Here is a 20114-nt window from a genome sequence, read left to right on the forward strand (position 1 = left end):
AAAACTACAAACCAATATCCCTTATGAATATGGATATAAAAATTCTCAACAAGGCCGGGTGCGGTGGCTCACGCCTGTAATCCCAGCACTTTGGGAGTCCGAGGCGGGCGGATCATGAGGTCAGGAGATCGAGACCATCCTGGCTAATACGGTGAAACCCCGTCTCTACTAAAATACAAAAAATTAGCCAGGCATGGTGGCAGGCGCCTGTAATCGCAGCTACTTGGGAGGCTGAGGCAGGGAAATCGCTTGAACCCGGGAGGCGAGGGTTGCAGTGAGCCAAGATTGCGCCAGTGCACTCCAGCCTGGACAACAGAGCAAGACTCCGTCTCAAAAACAAAACAAAACAAAACAAAAAAACAATTTAACCTAGAAAGCAAAAACTTTATATGTTGAAAACTACAAAGCACTGTCGAAAGAAATTAAGAATGACCTAAATAAATGGAAAGACATCCCATATTCTCGGATTAGAAGATTTAATATTGTTCAGATGACAATACTGGCCAGGCACAGTGGCTCATGCCTGTAATCCCAGTACTTTACGAGGCCGAGACAGGTGGATCACTTGAGGCCAGGAGTTCAAGACCACCCCTGGGCAACATGGCAAAGGCATCTCTACAAAAAATAAAAAAATCAGCCAGGCTGGTGCCCACCTGTCATCAGTTACTAGGGAAGCTGAGGCAGGAGAATTGCGTGAACCCAGGAGGTGGAAGCTGCAGTGAGGCTGAGATCGAGCCGCTGCACTCCAGCCTGAGCAACAGAGCAAGACTCCATCTCGAAAAATAAAAAAATAAAAATGACAGTACTACCCAGAACAATCTACAGATTCAACGCAATCCCTATCAAAATCCCAACAGCACTTTCTGCAGAAACAGAAAAACTCATCCTAAAATTCACATGGTATCTCAGAAGACGCCAAATAGCAAAACCACCTTGAAAAAGAAGAATGTAGGGGAAAATCTTCATGATACTGTCTCTGGCAATAACTTACTGGATTATGACCCAAAAACACAGGCAACTTTATGAGAGGAAACTTCTGGCAGAAGTTCTTTATGAGGGAAAACTTTCTGAGAGGAAACTTCTGGAGCAGCAGGAGGGGAGCACCAGATGCCACTCACCCCAGGGCAGCAGCTGCGTAGGCAGCGCCCGCAGAGCCGACTTCCTCACAGTCCCTCTGCAGAGCCTCCTGGATGAGCTCGTCCACCACCTGCGCCAGGTCCTATGGAGAGACCAGCATGGGGTGGAACGGAACGTCCCACCCGGGGCAGAAATCCTGGGTAATATGTTGTCACCAGTCTGCAGGCGTCTCATGACAGAAGCACATGACCCCTGACACGGGGTCAGCTAGGCTGTTGCAGGAAAGGTGTCCCCTAGCGAATGGAAAGGTGCCATGTGGAGAGAAGGTGCCCTGCAGATGGCCACACAGCGCCCTGGCCCAGTCATCTCCAGTCTACGTCAAGCAGCCTCTGCTCCTGTGGCCACTCCATGCTCCCTCTCAGAACTCCCCCATCCCCAGAGAGGCTGGTGCCCAGTGCCTGCCTCTGAACAGCCAGAGTGGCACAATCCAGTCTCACCACCATAGAGTCGACAGGCTCTACTCAATATCAAGGCACCAGTAGGGGCCATGCCCACCCTGAGGCCACAACCATCAAGGGGCACACCCACCCCCAGGCCAGGCTGGTCAAGGGGTTCACCCACCCCCAGGCTATGCCCATCAGGGTCCACAGCCACAGAGACCACACACACCAGAGGGGAAACAGCCAACCCAAGGCCATGCCTATCAGGGGGCACAGCCACCCCGAGCCATGCCCATCAGGGGGCACACCCGCCAGGGGACACACCCACCCCAGGCCACACCCATCAGTGGGGACACCCAACCCCAGGACATGCCCTTCAGGGGAAACACCCACACTCAGTCCATGCATATTGGGGGCCACACCCACCAGGGGGACATGCCCACTCCAGGCCACACCCGCAGGGGACACACCCACCCAGGCCACACCCACCAGCAGGACGTGTGTGCCATCCCAGGTCACACACATCAGGGGGCGCACAATGCTGCCAACAATCCCGTCAGAACAGACGGGTGTTGAGTTCAGACACAGGGGCTCAGGCCGGTGCTGTGACAGGAAGCTCCTGAGATGAAGACAGACTCCACAACGAGTCTGAATGGGTGGGCCCCAGATCTGCCACCGGAGGCTGAGTGACTCTAGGCAGGACCCCTCTCTGGACTCTCCTGAGAGACCAGGCGCCACAGCCCCACCTCGTGGGGTGATGACTAAGGACATTTGTGCACAATGAGCTTCCCAGAGTCCAGACCTAGAAAAAAAGAGTCCCTACCTCGTCAGAGTACATGGGCACAGGCTCTGGAGGTGGCGGCTCAGGCTGCACGGAGAGCTGGAAGAGGCTGGGTGCTGCAGACGGGGTCAGTGCCAGGACAGGAGGCAGAGGCACTGGCGAGGGTGCAAGGGCTGGTAGAGACTGTGGGAGACTGGGCAGGGGCGTGTCCGGCTCTACACCACACTCCTCTCCTCTCCCTCCACCTGGAAGGAAACATACAGGAGAAAACATGGCTGCAGACACAGGGCGCCTGGCACCACAGGGACTAAGGTCTGTGCAGGGACAGCCCCAGGCCACCCACAGTGACCCTGAGGAGTGGCCTGCCCTCCAGGAGACCAGCTACACGGGACAAATACGCTTTGCATGAAAAACAAGCCCCAAGATGTCAGGGAGCCAGGAGGAGGGCTTCAAAGCCCTCAGTCCACTCCCAGTGAGAACCATCTGAGCATGGGGAAGAGCCGCACCCCTGGGCCCCAAGACAAAACAGGCGCTCAGGCTCCTGGGAGGCATCCCGGCAGGCAAATGCAGATGCCCAGGCTCCTGGGAGGCGTCCTGACGGGAAAATGCAGCTAGTCCCCTCACTACGACTGCAGCTTCACTCACCCCCTGTGTCCGAGCCGGGTCTCTGGGTGCCGACGGGCAGCTCCGGGGCCAGACTCTCCCCGACGTACTTGTTCTGGGAGTTGAAGCTGCACACGGGGCTGTGACAGGGAACGGGGGGCAATGGCCCTCCGTTCACAACTTCACCAACCGACACCGTCAGCTTCCTGGTGATAAACACCGACTTCCTGGTCTTGGATAATCCCTCTGGTTCCAGGAATGCGGCCCGGTTCAGCTCCACACAGCTACGCAGACCACAAGACCCCAGAGGGGCGTCACCAAGGGAGAAGGCAGCTTCACCCTCAGTGCCCTGCTGAGTACTGCAAGCCCCTCAGGCGTCACCATAGCCACGTATAAATAACAGAAAGCAGAGGCCTGGGTCCTACTGCCGCACCCTGGAGCCTCTGTAGGTCCCTGGAACCACTGAGCCCAGCGTGTTAACAGACGCACGCTGACTCACTCCTGCCTCCTCGCTGGCTCACCCAAAACCACCTTGTTTTGTGAGGCAGAACTGGAAGGAGGAGACAGGCAGGGGGCAGGTGAGGAGTTACAGGAGGCAGGGTGGGGACCCAGGCACTGGGTATGGAGTGTAAGCTGCGGGTTTCTGAGACAGCGTCTGTGAGTCTCACCACTCTGACTACTAAGTACCGGAGAAGACTCCGGCCTGGCCTGCGGGTGCCTCCGTCCCCACCGTCACACGCCGCCCGTCATTGGCTGGCAAAGGCAGTCCAGGGAAAGAATAAGGAAGGCCCTAACTTCTATCTTTAGGTTCGTTGGCAACTCATGAAAAGGACTGATTCTGGAGTCACAAAGAACTTGGTCTGAGCCCTCAATGTGCAGACAGCCAGGGTGTGACCTTGGGAACACCCCCAGCCATTCTGAGTCTCATGTGTTCACCTGCATAGCAGGGGGAATGCACCTTCTTCAAGTCAGGCAAGCAGAGAGTCCCTCACAGTCCTTTATCAGAATTAACAAGAAAAAAGGAGCCAGGGGCCCCGCAGTTCCACTCTCAGCTCTTACCCGTCGGAAACGGTGAGGCCGTGGCAGGTGAGGAAGTCGGTCGCCTCTTCACAGTCTCTGAACAGCAGCATGCGTACCACGCCATCCAGGGGAAAGACGGTGGCTCGCTGTGTGCTCACCGTGTACGCGAAGTTGAGCGCCCGGAGAGCATCCTTGCGGATCTGAAAGGAGGAGCCAGATCACTGCAGTCTCAGAGGAAGGCCCAGTCAGACACTTGCAGTCAGCCCATGACCACAGACATGGCCAGCATGGGGGGCATGGGCTCCTCCTGGGCTGAGTCCACCAGAAGGAGCTTTGGCAACATGAAACCCCAGCTTAGAGATCGTAGGCGTTCTGCTCGGGGCAATGCTCAGGAATGCGTGCCAAGCAAACACTCTCATAGAGAAGGATGGCTTGTGAAAGTTTTATTTATAAGAGAAATCATGAAACAACCTGTCCACCAACAAGGCCAGGTGAAGTCAGCTGTGCAGCATCCACATGATAAAATGCCAGGAAGGTGCTACAGAGGACCCCAGAGACCATGGAATGCCAGCAGGAAACCAACCCCGTGGAATGACATATAATAGTTGGAGACAACTGTTCATGGCATTCTAACAAGAGCCTTAAAAAAAAAGAAGACAGAGGCCAGGTGCAGTGGCTCACACTTGTAATCCCAGCACTTTGGGAGGCCAAGGTGGCAGGATCCCTTGAGCCCAGGAGTTCAAGACCAGCCTGGGCAACATAGCTACATCCTATTCTCTACAAAAAAAAAAAAAAAAATGGTTTAATCAGTGGGGCTTGGTGGCATGCACCCGTGGTTCCAGCGACATCGGAGGCTGAAGTGGGAGACCTGCTTGAGCCCAAAAGGCTGAGGCTGCAGTGAGCCTTGATCATACCACTGCACTCCAGCCTAGGTGACAGAGTGAGAACCAGTCTCTTAAAAAAAAAGACAATGGGGCTGGGTGCGGTGGCTCATGCCTATAATCCCAGCACTTTGGGAGGCCAAGGTAGGCGACTCACTTGAAGCCAGGAGTTTGAGACCAGCCTGGCCAACATGGTGAAACCCCGTCTCTCCTAAAAATACAAAAATTAGCTGGGTATGGTGGTAGGCACCTGTGATACCAGCTACTAGGGAGGCTGAGGCAGGAGAATCGCTTCAACCCGGGAGGTGGAGGTTGCAGTGAGCCGAGATCACACCACTGCACTCCAGCCTGGGTGACAGAATGAGACTCCATCTCAAAAAATTAAATAAATAAAAATAAAATTAAAAATAGACAAAGGAAAAACATGAAAATGCTAAGAAAAATTATGCTTGAGTGCTGGGACTTTGGTGCCTAAGCTGTTAGTCCTCTTCCAACGTTCTTGAATTCAACCAACATTGATCGAGCATTTGCTCTGTGCCTGGCACCGTTTTTAACACTGAGAGTTCAACAGTGAACAAAAACAAAATCCCCGTCCCCACGTAGCTGACATGCCAGGGGAAAGACCAATGCAACAGAAAACGAACTCATCAAACACACAGAATGGTGATTCAGTGTGGCAGATGGGCAGGGAGAACAGGGAACACTGGTGGGGGCCCTGCTGAGGGCGGCAGCCAAGCCTCACCTGGCCTCAGGGAGGTGGAGACAGCGCCGTGCGGCTATGCGAGTGCAGAACAGCAGTGGGAGCAGCAAGCACAAAGCCCCCGAGCAGGAGTGCACGGGGTTGCGGGGACAGGAGGCTGCCTCTGTGCGCCACTGCTGGTGAACAGTTTTTCTAAAGAAAAATACCTCAATATCTCTTTTGTTTAAAGTTATTAAAAATGGCCAGGCAAGGTGGTTCACGCCTGCAATCCCAGCACTTTGGGAGGCCAAGGCGGGTGGATCACCTGAGGCTAGGAGTTCAAGATCAGCCTGGCCAACATGGCAAAATCCCGTCTCTACTAAGTTAGCTGGGCGTGGTGGTGGGCTCCTGTAATTCCAGCTACTCAGGAGGGAGGCTTAGGCAGGAGAATCGCTTGAACCCAGGAGGTGGAGGTTGCAGTGAGTAGAGATCGCGCCACTGCACTCCACCCTAGGCAACAGAGCGAGACTCCATCTCTAAATAAATAAAATTTAAAATGGTCAACATTCTACTAACACTCAATCATCATGTATACAATATTAACTATACTTTTTTAATTTTTATTTATTTTTTTTTGAGAGAGAGAGGGTCTCTGTCACCCAGGCTGGAGAGTGCAGATCTTGGCTCACTGCAGCCTCAACTTCCCGGGCTCAAGTGATCCTCCCACCTCAGCCTCCCAAATAGCTGGGACTACAGGAGCATCCCACCACACCTGCCTGGCTGTTGTTTTTTTTTTTTTTAGTAAATAAAAAAAAGCCCAGGCTGTTCTTGAACTCCTGAGCTCAAACAATTCTCCCACCTCAGTCTCCCAAGGTGCCAGGATGACAGGTGTGAATCAAAGCACCCAGTCAAAATTAACTACAAGTGGCAAGTTGTGGAAACCCTTTTCCTTTACTCCAGAGTATCATTTCTGTTTGGAAACCTGCAGATCTGACAACAAGGAGCAAACCTGCAAAAGACCCTCTAACCGTGACATGACTGTGGATTTAGTCACTGTTTACAGCAGGCCCTGATATGTGACCAAAGAAATGACCTGGAGCCACAGACTGACCTAGGCAGGTCCTGAGATCTCCCAGGCAGCATCCTCCCCACGCAGTGATCACTACGGGCTTGTGGCAAGGAATCCAGGCAGCCTCGTTGACGCCGCTGCCGGAATGGGCAGCAGAGTGCGTGCGAGGTAAGGTGGCACTCTGTATGGTGGGCCGTGGTCCTGGTCACATCGCACTGAACGCAATCATGCAGGGCCTAGAAAGGCAGGTGCCACAGGGGCTGCTCTGTCCTCATCCCCAAGTCCCATGGAACTGGAATAAAAGAACTGACTGGAAACCCCAAGACACAGAATTTACTCTGCGCAAACCTCAGGGGAGGGACTGGCCTTCCCATTGCTTCTGCAACCCTAGCACGCGGCAAAGCAGACACTGAGGCACCCACTAAAGGAACTTAGCGCCATCAGCCTCACTCCAGAAACTTCAATTTAAAACACAAAGCATTTCAAAGTCAGGGACTGTGTGCATATGAACCATTTCAAAGTCAGGGACTGTGTGCATATGATATGAGATTTTAGCTTTTCAGTTAGTTTTCATGGATGATGACAGTGCTGAATTCCTTTTTTTTTTTTTCCTCTTTTTTTTGAGATGGAGTCTCGCTCTGTCGCCCAGGCTGGAGTGCAGTGGCCGGATCTCAGCTCACTGCAAGTTCCGCCTCCCGGGTTCACGCCATTCTCCTGCCTCAGCCTCCTGAGTAGCTGGGACTACAGGAGCCCGCCACCTCGCCCGGCTAGTTTTCTGTAATTTTTTTTAGTAGAGACGGGGATTCACTGTGTTCGCCAGGATGGTCTCGATCTCCTGACCTCGTCTCGGCCTCCCAAAGTGCTGGGATTACAGGCTTGCGCCACCGCGCCCGGCCTACAGTGCTGAATTCATACTGTGTTTCGCTAAAGAGATTTTTCTCATTTGAACCATAGAACAGTGTTTTCCATTTCACAGCCTTTCCGGATGGAAACCAACGGCGATAACCCCTATAAAACAGGGCAACACCAGTAACCCCTTCGTGGGGCTGCTGCCAGGGAGACACGTCATCAGCCTGAGGCCTGCTCTGAAAAGCCTGGAACAGGAAAGCACTCGAACAGCACAAGAACCACCCGCTGTCCTGCTCTGAAAAGCCTGGAACAGGAAAGCACTCGAACAGCACAAGAACCACCCGCTGTCTTCCAACTCTGCACGCTCAGCTCGTTTACTCACCTGACTGAAGTAACAGTGTAAAAGACAAGCATTCAGGTAAGAAGCTGACTGGACCAGTTTGAAAAATCTCACAAAATTATTACTGTTCAATGCGGCAAAAGCCTGAACAGCAAATTTCACCTCGGAGGAGTTTCTAACAGCAGGATGGAACTGTTGTACTTCTCTGTTAATTAAAGGAGAGAAAAGGGGTTGGAATGTTAATTTTAATAAGACAAGATTTTCATAAAGATAGATCTGATAAATAAAAATTTCACTGGCCAGATGCAGTGGCTCATGCCTGTAATCCCAAAACGTGGGGAGGCCAAGGTGGGAGGATCGTTTGAGCCCAGGAGGTTGAGGCTGCAGTGAGCTGTGATCGCATCACTGTACTCCAGCCTGGGTGACAGAGCAAGACCGTTTCAAGTAATAACGATACTGGATTTCAACCATACTGAGGAGGGTCTTACTGGTAAAATGTGCCGTTAAATTCAGTTTACTAACTTCAAAGCTACCACACTTGGGCTGGTTTGACAAAGGTTTCTTTCAAAACAATAATGAATAAACAAATTCAAAAAGCAATTTAGGCATCAGTTATCAAAAAGTTAAAGTAATGCCAATCGACTGTCAGCTGTGCTGGGTGGTAAAGTCTAAAAAACAGAAAACTTAACACTTTTTGTTTAGAAATGAACTGATTTTGACTGAATTATTCGTGATGAAGAAATGCTTGTCGTGTAGAAAAAGACAATATAGCAATCTTTCATAACCAGTTTTGTTTTTTTTTTTGAGACAGAGTCTTGCTCTATCGCCCAGGCTGGAGTGCAGTGGCACAATCACAGTTCACTGCAGCCTCAACCTCCTGGCCTCAAGCAATCCTCTCATCTAGGCCTCCCAACATGCTGTGATAACAGGCCATGGGCCACCACACCTGGTCTTTCTTTTTTTTTTAAAGAGATAGGGTCTTGCTTTGTCACCCAGACTGGAGTGCAGTGGCATGATCACAGCTTACTGCAGCCTTGACCTCCTGGGCTCAAGGGATCCTCCCACCTCAGCCTCCCCAGTAGCTGGAACTACATGAGCACATCACCACACCTGGTGTTTTTGTTGTTTTTGTTTTTGTTTTGTAGAAGGGTCTCACCATGTTGCCCACGCTATACAAGGCTTAATTTTAAAATTTAAAATCAGCCAGCACGGAGGCTCATACCTGTAATCCCAGCACTTTGGGAGGCTGAGGCAGGTGGATCACCTGAGGTCAGGAGTTCCAGACCAGCCTGGCCAACATGGCGAAACCCTGTCTCTACTAAAAATACAAAAAATCTGGCCAGGCGCGGTGGCTCACGCCTGTAATCCCAACACTTTGGGAGGCCGAGGTGGGCGGATCACGAGGTCAGGAGATCGAGGCCATCCTGGCTAATATGGTGAAACCCCATCTCTACTAAAACTACAAAAAATTAGCCACGTGTGGTGGCGGGCGCCTGTAGTCCCAGCTACTCCAGAGGCTGAGGAAGGAGAATGGCGTGAACCCGGGAGGTGGAGCTTGCAGTGAGCTGAGATTGCGCCACTGCACTCAAGCCTGGACAACAGAGCAAGACTCCATATCAAAAAAAAAAAAAATTAGGTGGGAGTGGTGGTATGTGCCTGTAATCCCAGCTACTCGTGAGACTGAGGCAAGAAAATCGCTTGAACCCGGGAGGCGGAGGCTATAGCAAGCCGAGATCACACTACTGTACTCCAGCCTGGGCAACAGAGCAGGACTCGGTCTCAAAAATAAAATAAAATAAAATAAAAATTTAAAATCAATCACACATCTAGATATTCTGCCACACAGTTCTTGAGGAAAATACGAAACTAAAAAAAAAGAGGTCCACCATTGATAGGGGAATCTCAGAACTAAAGGGAACACTGGCCACCATCAAGCTCGGCTTAACACCACCACAAGCAGAGGGCCAGAGAGCTCGCCAGTAAGTGTCTAATCATGGCTCAGACCAGGGTTTTATATTCATTCATTCTCACTACCCCATTCTTAGCATTTTTTGTTTCACACAATTTTTTCCTCTCTTATTACTTAGATCTTTGACAAAACTACCTGGAAACAGGGAACTGCTGACAACCTGGAACTCCCTCTCCTGGTTCACTCACCTGTCTCATGAGGAGGATTCCTTCCTCATGTTCTCACTGGTGAGGAGAAACTGTTCTCAGAAATGAACATGTGGGGCCTACGTCAGATGTGCTGGTCCCAGGGCACACCCCCATCACTCTTTCCCCAGCTCAGCTCAGCCGAATGCACAGCCAGACCGAGGTCCTCTACTATCATCCCAACATCTGCTAACCGAGAGAACGCCGCACTGCTGGCTACTGCCAATGCTGAAAGCTCTTCTCCTGTTTAAAGCCTGCCTTTTCAGCCACCTGAGGGCAACTTTTGGACGTGAAGATTCACCTTAGGATGTCTCCCTTGTTGAGACTGAGCAGAACATTGTAGCCCTGGAACTCCGCTTCGCTGGCACAGAAGATGCCCTTGTTTCTCAGGTCCTGGTACATCTCCTTCAGGCTCTGCAGGCACTTGGTCATGTTCTCATTATTGATCTTGGCATCAAAGGAGGACATGGGCTCCTCACACATGAAGTGGGCACAGTGGATGTGAAACCGGGTGCACTTCTCAATCAGGGACACCGTCAGGGGGTCGCAGAGGTGCTGCTGTGTGATATCCTGGCCACAGGCGAGGGGGAGGATCACACACACATTCCCATGCAAAGAGGCAACTGTGAGAAAGATCATGCTGCGACCTCAATTTCTCACATTTCAATTTGAAACAAAGTCCATGATGCACATCTTAATAGGACTTTGTAGTGACTTAAATAAAAGTCCTTGGGTTTTGTTTTTTTTTTTTGAGACAGACGCCAGGCTGGAGGCACAGTGGTGCCATCCTGGCTAACCACAACCTCCACCTCCTGGGTTCAAACAATTCTCCTGGCTCAGCCTCTCGAGTAGCTGGGATTACAGGCGTGTGCCACCACGCCAAGCTAATATTTACGTTTTCAGTAGAGACGGGGTTTCACCATGTTGGCCAGGCTGGTCTCAAACTCCTGACCTCAGGTGATCCACCCACCTCGGCCTCCCAGAGTCCTGGGATTACAGGCCTGAGCCACCGCACCCAGCCCACAAAAGTACATTTTTGTTACAGATAAAATATGTAACAGAGTAAAATAAAAATAACTATCAGTTTGACTTTGGAATTTGCATGCATTTTTTAGCGTCCAGGTTGGAGGCAGCCAATACCTTCCGTATGCCACGCGTGCGGTTCCACACGAAGTCGTACCAGTCGCGCAGGCTGCCCTCCTTCTGGTCCATGATCTGGGTCACCAGGTAGTCCATGGTCCTGCTGAGCACTGGCAAGGGCCGCAGCTCGTGGGGCAGGGGCTCCTCCTGATCCGCCGAGGACCGACTGTACTCTTTCACGGCTGCTGCATGGTCCACCTAGAGACATGATGCAGAGACAGGCTGCCCATGTGGCATACCTCGGGCCAGGCATAGTTATGCCTGAAAATGAGGGGGGAAATCACATACACACCCACACAAGATCAATATTTGAGAATATATTTTTTCAACATAAAATTTCCGTTAAAAGGTGACAATCAAAATTCAAAGACAAATTGAGAAATGTGACTTTGGCAAATATGACAAGGAGTTAAGATACGAGCACGTCACGACGAACAGGAGGAATGTAAGTGAAGGCGCATCTGCCAGGCTCCAAAGCAGAGAGACGGGACAGGAAAGGGCCTCCAGCATTTAAAAGGTCTCAGGTCTGCTCACACACCCGGTTAAGTCTACACAGACCAGAAGTGAAACAGAGACAGGCAGTGAGGACTGCTGAGGGCACAGCAGCAGGGGCCAGCTGCCCACCTGGGGCCAGGAGCTGCATCTCCCACCTCAAAAGGAGGCCGAAGACGTGGCCAAAGGAAGAGGCAGAGACGTACACAGGACGAGCCCCTGGCCATTGCCCTCTCCTGGCGCAGGGGCCCTACAGTGACACAAGTTGCTGGGCTGGGGACCCCAAACCAGGTGAAGGGTGTATAAAGCCACCAGCCAGGAAGTGGAGGAGGAGCCCACAAGCAAAATTCACAGAGTCCAAAAGGATCTATATTGGTGCAGCTTTCTAGGGAACTAATTTGGGAAGATTGATAATGTTCAGGAAAGGTCATACCCTCTGATGCAGTAATTTAATTCTTAGAATCTGAAGAAAATAATCTAAATAGTAGAGAAGCATTACATATAAGATGCCAAACAATATTATTAATAGAACTAAAAATTTAGAAACAGCCTATCTACTAATGGTAAAAATGCAGTTTTGACAGAGCTACTAATAAAATAATATGCTGTCATTTTTAAATGCTCATAGTTTACCCTAACAAAGGAAAATGTTCATGACATAATTTTTTTTTTTTTTTTTTTTTTGAGATGGAGTTTCATTCTGTTGCCCAGGTTAGAGTGCAGTGGCACGATCTCAGCTCACTGCCAGCTCCACCTCCCGGGTTCACGCCATTCTGCTGCCTCAGCCTCCCAAGTAGCTGGGCCTACAGGCGCCTGCCACCACGCCCGACTAATTTTTTGTATTTTTAGTACACACAGGGTTTCACCGTGTCAGCCAGGATGGTCTCGATCTCTTGACCTTGTGATCCGCCCGCCTCGGCCTCCCAAAGTGCTGGGATTACAGGCATGAGCCACCACGCCCAGCCTTGTGACATAATTTTAAGTGGAAAAAATACACATAAAATTGTATCTAGAACATAACCTTGAATGTGTAAAACATAAGCATAGAAACAGACAGGAATAAGATTGTAAAAAGAAAAAAGTTAGCCGGATGTGGTGGCTCACGCCTGTAATCCCAGCACTTTGAGAGGCGGACGTGAGCAGATCACTTGAGCTTAGGAGTTTGGGACCAGCCTGGGCAAGACCCCATCGCTTCAAAAACTACGACAATAACTGGGCATGGTGGAGCATGCCTGCAATCCCAGCTACTCTGTAAGCTGAGTGAGATGATCACCTGAGCCTGGGAAGATGAGGCTGTAGTGAGCCATGACTGGACCACTGTGCTCCAGCTTAGGTGACAGAGTGAGACCCTGTCTCAAAAAAAAAAAAAAAAAAAAAAGAAAGAAAAACAACTTTATTTACAATAACTTGCATCTATACCTTATCATGTTATCATGTATAGGTACCAATTACAGAGTGAACATCTCACAATGCAAAACAGCTTAATATGATTGTTAATAGCCCCAATATCTAACACCCTCTAAAACAAACACCCAAATCAAGTAGGTACAGAAATGACAAAAGCAGCCCCATCCCCTGCACACCCTGCCCCCACTCCACAGGGAGATGCAGGGCTCTACCTGGTCAGTCCCTGGGACCACTTCGAATACACTCAGCTGGCTACGCGTCTCCCGCATGTACCTCTCCTTCTCAGGACACATATCCAGGCAGGTCCCAACAAAAGTCCTCGCTTTGTCCAGATCGGTTCTCTTCACCCGAGCTAAATGACGTCAAGTAAAAGGTAAGAATGTACCACATGGTTAGCACGAACCTACAGATGTGTATTCTCATAATGATAAAAAGAAATTAAAACACACACATGCATTACAAAAGAAAAGAAAAATATTTGTAGAACTCTGAGCCTCAGAGAAAGAGGACTTATGTTCTATTCTGCCAGGCAGTGGGACATCAAAACTCCCGAAGACCCGAGTCCACCTCTCCAACAGTCACAGAGCCTCACTGCAGATAAAAGCACGGGAGTGTCCTCACTTTCAGCCGGAGTTTTCTAACTCCTGTAATGACCTCAATGACAAAAAATCATGGTGCAGGATGTTTACTAAAAGGATTGACTTGTAACAACTGCAAATATTCAAAATATATTACTATTCTAAAACTCTGTCTCGGTATTCACCATGACTTTAATATAGGAATCATATAATGAAAGTTAACTGGGTTCTTACCTGAATAACTTCTATGATTACACTTAGAATTAAATAGTTACAAATGTAGCTTGCAAGTAAATGGAAATGCAACAACTTCACAACTAAAAATATATACTTGTTTTTATTTTGAAAAATTCTAATACCTGGGCTGGGCCTGGTGGCTCACGCCTGCAATCCCAGCACTTTGGAAGGCCAAGGCTGGCAGATCACCTGAGGTCAGGAGTTCGAGACCAGCCTGACCAACACAGAGAACCCCTATTTCTACTAAGAATACAAAAATTAGCCAGGCAGGGTGGCGCATGCCTGTAGTCCCAGCTACTCAGGAGGCTGAGGCAAGAGAATCACTTGAACCTGGGAGGCGGATATTGCAGTGAGCCAAGACTGCACCACTGCACTCCAGCATGGGTAACAGAGCAAGACTCCATTTCGAGGAAAAAAATTAAAAAAAGAAAAATTCTAACACCTAATAATTTCATTTGGAATATAAAAATCACCATCATCAATGATATGATGTATGATGGCAGTTTTTATTACTATGTATCACTATATTAAGGAAACATGGTGATTAATCGAAATATCCACAGCTTTTAAAAAAGGAAACTCCTATAGCTGAATTTTTTTTTTTTTGAGATGGAGTCTCACTCTATCGCCCAGGCTAGACTGTAGTGGCGCAATCTTGGCTCACTGTAAGCTCCGCCTCATGGGTTCAAGCAGTTCTCCTGCCTCAGCCTCCCGAGTAGCTGGGATTACAGGCATGTGCCACCATTTTTCTATTTTTTTTTTTTTTTTTTTGAGACGGAGTCTCGCTCTGTCACCCAGGCTGGAGTGCAGTGGCCGGATCTCAGCTCACTGCAAGCTCCGCCTCCCGGGTTCACGCCATTCTCCTGCCTCAGCCTCCCGAGTAGCTGGGACTATAGGCGCCCGCCACCTCGCCCGGCTAGTTTTTTGTATTTTTTAGTAGAGACGGGGTTTCACCGTGTTAGCCAGGATGGTCTCGATCTCCTGACCTCGTGATCCGCCCGTCTCAGCCTCCCAAAGTGCTGGGATTACAGGCGTGAGCCACCGCGCCCGGCCCATTTTTCTATTTTTAGTAGATACCAGGTTGCTCCATGTTGGTCAGGCTGGTCTCGAACTCCTGACCTCAAGTGATCCACCAGCCTCGACCTCCCAAAGTGCTGGGATTACAGGCGTAAGCCACCACGTCCAGCAATTTTTTTTTTTTTTTTTGAGACAAAGTCTCATCCTGTCACTCAGGCTGGAGTGTAGTGGCACAATCTCGGCTCACTGTAACCTCTGCCTAGCCAGTTCAAGTGATTCTCCTGCCTCAGCCTCCCTAGTAGCTGGGACTACAGGTATACACCACCGCACCCAGCTAATTTATTTATTTATTTATTTATTGTAAAGATGGGGGTTTTGCCATGTTGGCCAGGCTGGTCTTGAACTCATGACCTCAGGTGGTCTACATGCCTCGGCCTCCCAAAGTGCTGGGATTACAGGCGTGAGTCACCACACCCAGCTCGGCTGAAATTTAAGAGAATAAAATTGGCAAAGAGGAGCACCTGTGTTTTTTCCTTTTATTTTTGGTCCCTGCATATATTTTTAGTGTTAACAGAATACTTACTTTTTAATAGGTAATACATTCACACAGTTCAACATTGTAACAGTGTAAGGGTGCCCTGTCCGAGATGGAGCACTCCGCCATAACCTCTGCCCTTCAGAATCCTCCTCCCTCTACAGACAGGAGTCCATTCTTTTGCATCCTCCCACTGCTATTTTATACATACATTAGCAAACATATTTGCACATATATGTACACATACACACAACACTCACTCCAAGAAGACTGGCAGACCATGAAGATCAGACACAGCACATCAGAGGCCCTGAGACTCAACAGCAATAGAGCCCAATGGAAAAGAGTTGCTCCTGCCCTGATGGCACCCAAGAAGACGACCTCACCAGGCCCTTAGAACCTCTGCCACCACATGCCATACCTTGCCGCATGATCCTGTCTCTCTGGTCAAGCAGGCGGTACTTCTCCTTGGACGTCTCAGCCACAGTGCCTATCAGGGTACTGAGGGACAGCACACATGGCCCGAGGCCCTCAGAGCCGTCAGAGGCTGAGTCAAAAGAGTCTCCCTCGAATTGGTGGGCCTTTAGAAGACTTGGCTTCTTCACTGGAGAGCTATAAAGTAAACACCACACTGAGGGCCCTCGTACCAGGAAGGCCTTCAGAGCATTTTCGTTTCTGAACACGTCCCCTCATCTTTCAAGATTTTATGGTCATCTAAAGCTGAGAAACTACAAGCACTTATTGAGTTTTGATAAAGATGGTAATGAACACAAAACCGTTATTCACCTTATTCACTGACTTTAATATAATTTTGAAATGTTTCATACTTTTGAAAAACAAAATAGCCTGGGCAACATAGGGAGACCCCATCTCTACAAAAATTTAAAAATCAGCCAGGCATGGTGGCATGTGCCTGTAGTCCCAGCTACTTGGGAGCCTGGGGTGAGAGGATTGCCTGAGCCTGGCAGGCAGAGGTTGCAGTGAGCTGAGATTGCACTGCTGCTCTCCAGTATGGGTTACAGTGTGAGGCTCCAAACTTACCACCCCCTACCCAAAAAAAGATAGGCACATTTAAACAGCTAAAAGGAGCACTTACTGATTCCTATCTCGAAGAAATGAAACTCAGCATGAAAAAAATCTTTAATATCAAGGAAATATTATGCCTACATGTTTTAAAACAGAAGTTTATTTTGGTAGGACATACTAAAAGGAATCAGGAATTCTCCCTCAGCTTCCCCATTTTCTAGCTTTCATCATTTTCTGAACTTGAATGTCAAAGATTATGTCAAACCAGCAACTAAACTGCTCATCACAAAATGGAAAGTGAGGAAAATACATTGGCCAAAAGATGAAAAGACGGAGACCTGTCAAAGTAGGTCTGGTGTGAAAAGGAAAAGCCTTTGAGAACAGAGTTCCCCAGACAGACAAGGTAGCCAGGGCAGTTCACATCACGTGCCGGCTAACACAACTAACACGGCCAACCGTGTCTGCTTCACTGTGATAAGCTGCACCTACAAAAAGTCATGCTGGGCCGGGCGCGGTGGCTCAAGCCTGTAATCCCAGCACTTTGGGAGGCCGAGGCGGGCGGATCACAAGGTCAGGAGATCAAGACCACAGTGAAACCCCGTCTCTACTAAAAATACAAAAAAAAAATTAGCCGGGCGTGGTGGCGGGCGCCTGTAGTCCCAGCTACTCAGGAGGCTGAGGCAGGAGAATGGCGGGAACCCGGGAGGCGGAGCTTGCAGTGAGCCGAGATCGCGCCACTGCACTCCAGCCTGGGCAACAGCGTGAGACTCCGTCTCAAAAAAAAAAAAAAAAAAAAAAAAAAAAAATTACGCTGCCCTTCCTTTAAGTGACAGCTTTTTAGGAAAAAAAAAAAAAAAAAAAAAAAAAAGTCATGCTGGAAACTGGAAACTGCTGTAAGTGATTATCAGAAATGCATGGTTTGACCGGGCATGCATGTCTAGTCAGGAGTTCGAGACCAGCCTGGCCAACATGGTGAAACCCTATCTCTACTAAAAATACAAACATATTAGCTGGGCATGGTGGAGCATGTCTGTAATCCCAGCTACTAGGGAGGCTGAGGCAGGAGAATTTCTTGAACCCAGGAGGCAGAGATTGCAGTGAGCCAAGATCATGCCACCGAACTCCAACCTGGGCAACAAAGTGAGATTCGGTCTCAAAACAAAAGGAATGCATAGTTTACTACAGCCACTTAAATGCCTTGAGAAAAAAGTTATTGCTTATACATTTATATGTCAAGTGGAACTGCACTCAACTGCAGTGGGATTCAGGACAAGTTAGATGAGCAAGGAGATTTGCTACTACAATCCTGTGAGGCAGGCGGCGACCCGCCACAGGGCGCCAGCCTGCGTGTGTCCCACAGAGCAGGCACTCTGTGCAAGGACAGAAGTTCTGCTGTCCTAAATGAGCAGCCTCCCCTGGATCTCCTGTAGCTGCAGCTGAAAGGCCTACACCAGCTATAACAACTGTGTGATGAGATTCTCCCATAGAAAATGCCAAGTAGAAACAAGAAAAAAAGGCCAGCCCCAAAGGAAGGCTTTCTCAGCAACCTTGGCCCTAGGGTATGTGAGAACAAGACAGGACAGAATCACTGCTGTCCACCATCTCTACAGCTGACAGGTACCAGTGTCAGAAAATTCTCTCTTCTGGCTGCAACCACCAGCCCCACACAGACCCACCTCCTCATGGCCCATGCTGGCTGGAGGGGCAGAGCCCCTGCCCTCCACCCCCAGCCATCCCGGGCAACTGGCTTTTGTCTCCTCACCACTCTCCACAGTCTTGCACCCTGACTCATGTGTCACTGCAGGGCGCTATTTCCTGGTCCTTCCCAAATAAGGTCATTAGGAGGGACCGATCCCACCTTTTATTCAGGAGGCTGCTAGCACCAGCCCTCCCTGCGGCCTTGCCAAGAGGAGAGTGCTGAAAGGGTGCATCCTCTGTGCTCGGGCTGACTTCACCATCACCTGGTTTCTTCTCCTTCAGGGAAAAGGGTTTCTTATTGGGGCCTGTGGACACAGGAGGTAGAAAAGAGTTTATGCAATCATAGATCACCTGGTACTGGACTTTTTCACTCTGTTTCTGAGAAAGTAATATTATTTTCATTGTCACAGGAGGTTAGAGAAGAGCCCAAGGAAATAACTGTGAGATGCAAATCCACTCAGAGCCAGCCTCCCCCACTGGCTGGGGAAAGGGCTCATGCTCAAAGGGTTTGGACCAAGAGCATGAGAAACTGAAAAGAGGGCCGTGCACAATGGCTCATGCCTATAATCCCAAGATCAGACTGGGCAACATAGCAAGATCTCATCTTTATTAAATAAATAAATAAATAAATAAATATAATTTTTTTAAAAAGTGAAAAGAATAATTGAAAACTCACTTATTTTCTTCCTGTGCCAAAAGATAGCCATGTCTTTATGCAAACTTTTCCCCTTCTTTCTAGCCAGGGCTGCAGATGCCTGGAAAACAGTCCACAACCACCAAGTGTGAGTACATCAGGAAACCAAAGGAAATGGGATTGAAAACTCAAATGCAGTAAGCACAACAGACCATTCAAAGGCACCAGGAGCTGGCGTCCTTTGCACGACAGTGATTCCTCCACCCACACGTCTGCTGCTTGCATGGTCTCTGGCTGTGGCAGCAGCAGGATTCATCTCCCTTACCTGTCTCACCAGCATGTATTTGCTCTTCCCTCTTTTTTTTTGTTTTTTTTTTTGAGACAGAGTCTCGCTCTGTTACCCAGGCTGGAGTACGGTGGCGAGATCTTGGCTCACTGCAAGCTCCGCCTCCCGGGTTCATGCGTTCTCCTGCCTCAGTCTCCTGAGTAGCTGGGACTACAGGCGCCCGCCACCCATTCCCGGCTAATTTTTTGTATTTTTAGTAGAGACAAGGTTTCACCGTGTTAGCCAGGATGGTCTCCATCTCCTGACCTCGTGATCCGCCCGCCTCGGCCCCCCAAAGTGCTGGGATTACAGGCATGAGCCACCGCGCCCAGCCCCTTTTTTTTAATTAACAACTTTGCTTCATAGAACTCACAAACTTGGCCTTGTTGGCATTTGGTGAGATGATTCTCACCAGCTGATCACATATACAGAAACAGTAAGTTTGCCAAGTCACAAGCACAAAAGGGAGCTGCAGAATAACACACACAGGATGCCACTTACTACAGAAAACACACACAAAACCAACCACATGTTAGTCTCCCTGTAGATACACTCATAAAAATGTCTAGAAAAGGCAGGGCACCGTGGCTTATGCCTGTAATCCCAGCATTTTGGGAGACCCAGGCAGGCAGATCACGAGGTCAGGAGATCAAGACCATACTGGCTAACATGGTGAAACCGTCTCTACCAAAAACACAAAAAATTAGCCGGGTGTGGTGACGGGTGTCTGTAGTCCCAGCTACTCAGGAGGCTGAAGCAGGAGAATGGCATGAGCCCGGGAGGTGGAGCTTGCAGTGAGTGGAGATGGTGCCACTGCACTCCAGCCTGGGCGACAGAACAAGACTCCGTCTCAAAAAAAAAAAAAAAAAGTCTAGAAAAATACCCACCACACTAGTTAACCTGGACTACTCCTAAATAACAGGAGAGATAAGGATGTTCAGTTTTGTCTGTATCAACGAATTGTTTATAAAGGCAATGTATTTAAATATTAGTTATGTCATAAAATATTTAAGGTTCAGCTGGGAGAATGAGCACACTGCAATACACAAAAAATAACTTTAAAAACAAAAGGGGGGCTGGGCACGGGGGCTCATGCCTGTTATCCTAGCACTTTGGGAAGTGGAGGTGGGAG

The 20114-nt window shown here is 49.3% G+C and overlaps 1 protein-coding gene across 4 annotated transcripts in view; it reads right to left on the minus strand.

Moving 5' to 3' along the window:
* MCM3A (minichromosome maintenance complex component 3 associated protein) overlaps positions 1–20114 on the minus strand; it is a 54005-nt gene that overhangs the window by 29086 nt on the left and 4805 nt on the right. For all 4 annotated transcript variants that reach the window (XM_071095883.1, XM_071095882.1, XM_071095881.1 and 1 more), the window contains exons 4-14: positions 18700–18778; positions 18184–18328; positions 15721–15911; positions 13145–13284; positions 11034–11231; positions 10195–10463; positions 7782–7944; positions 3961–4121; positions 2944–3185; positions 2341–2543; positions 1119–1219 (exon numbers count right to left, since the gene is read on the minus strand). In XM_071095883.1, the coding sequence (XP_070951984.1) occupies positions 1119–1219; positions 2341–2543; positions 2944–3185; positions 3961–4121; positions 7782–7944; positions 10195–10463; positions 11034–11231; positions 13145–13284; positions 15721–15911; positions 18184–18328; positions 18700–18778 (1892 nt within the window). The remainder of the gene's footprint in view (positions 1–1118; positions 1220–2340; positions 2544–2943; positions 3186–3960; positions 4122–7781; positions 7945–10194; positions 10464–11033; positions 11232–13144; positions 13285–15720; positions 15912–18183; positions 18329–18699; positions 18779–20114) is intronic.

The sequence above is a fragment of the Macaca nemestrina genome, chromosome 4 (assembly GCF_043159975.1).
Source record: "Macaca nemestrina isolate mMacNem1 chromosome 4, mMacNem.hap1, whole genome shotgun sequence".
NCBI classification, from domain to species: Eukaryota; Metazoa; Chordata; class Mammalia; order Primates; family Cercopithecidae; genus Macaca; species Macaca nemestrina.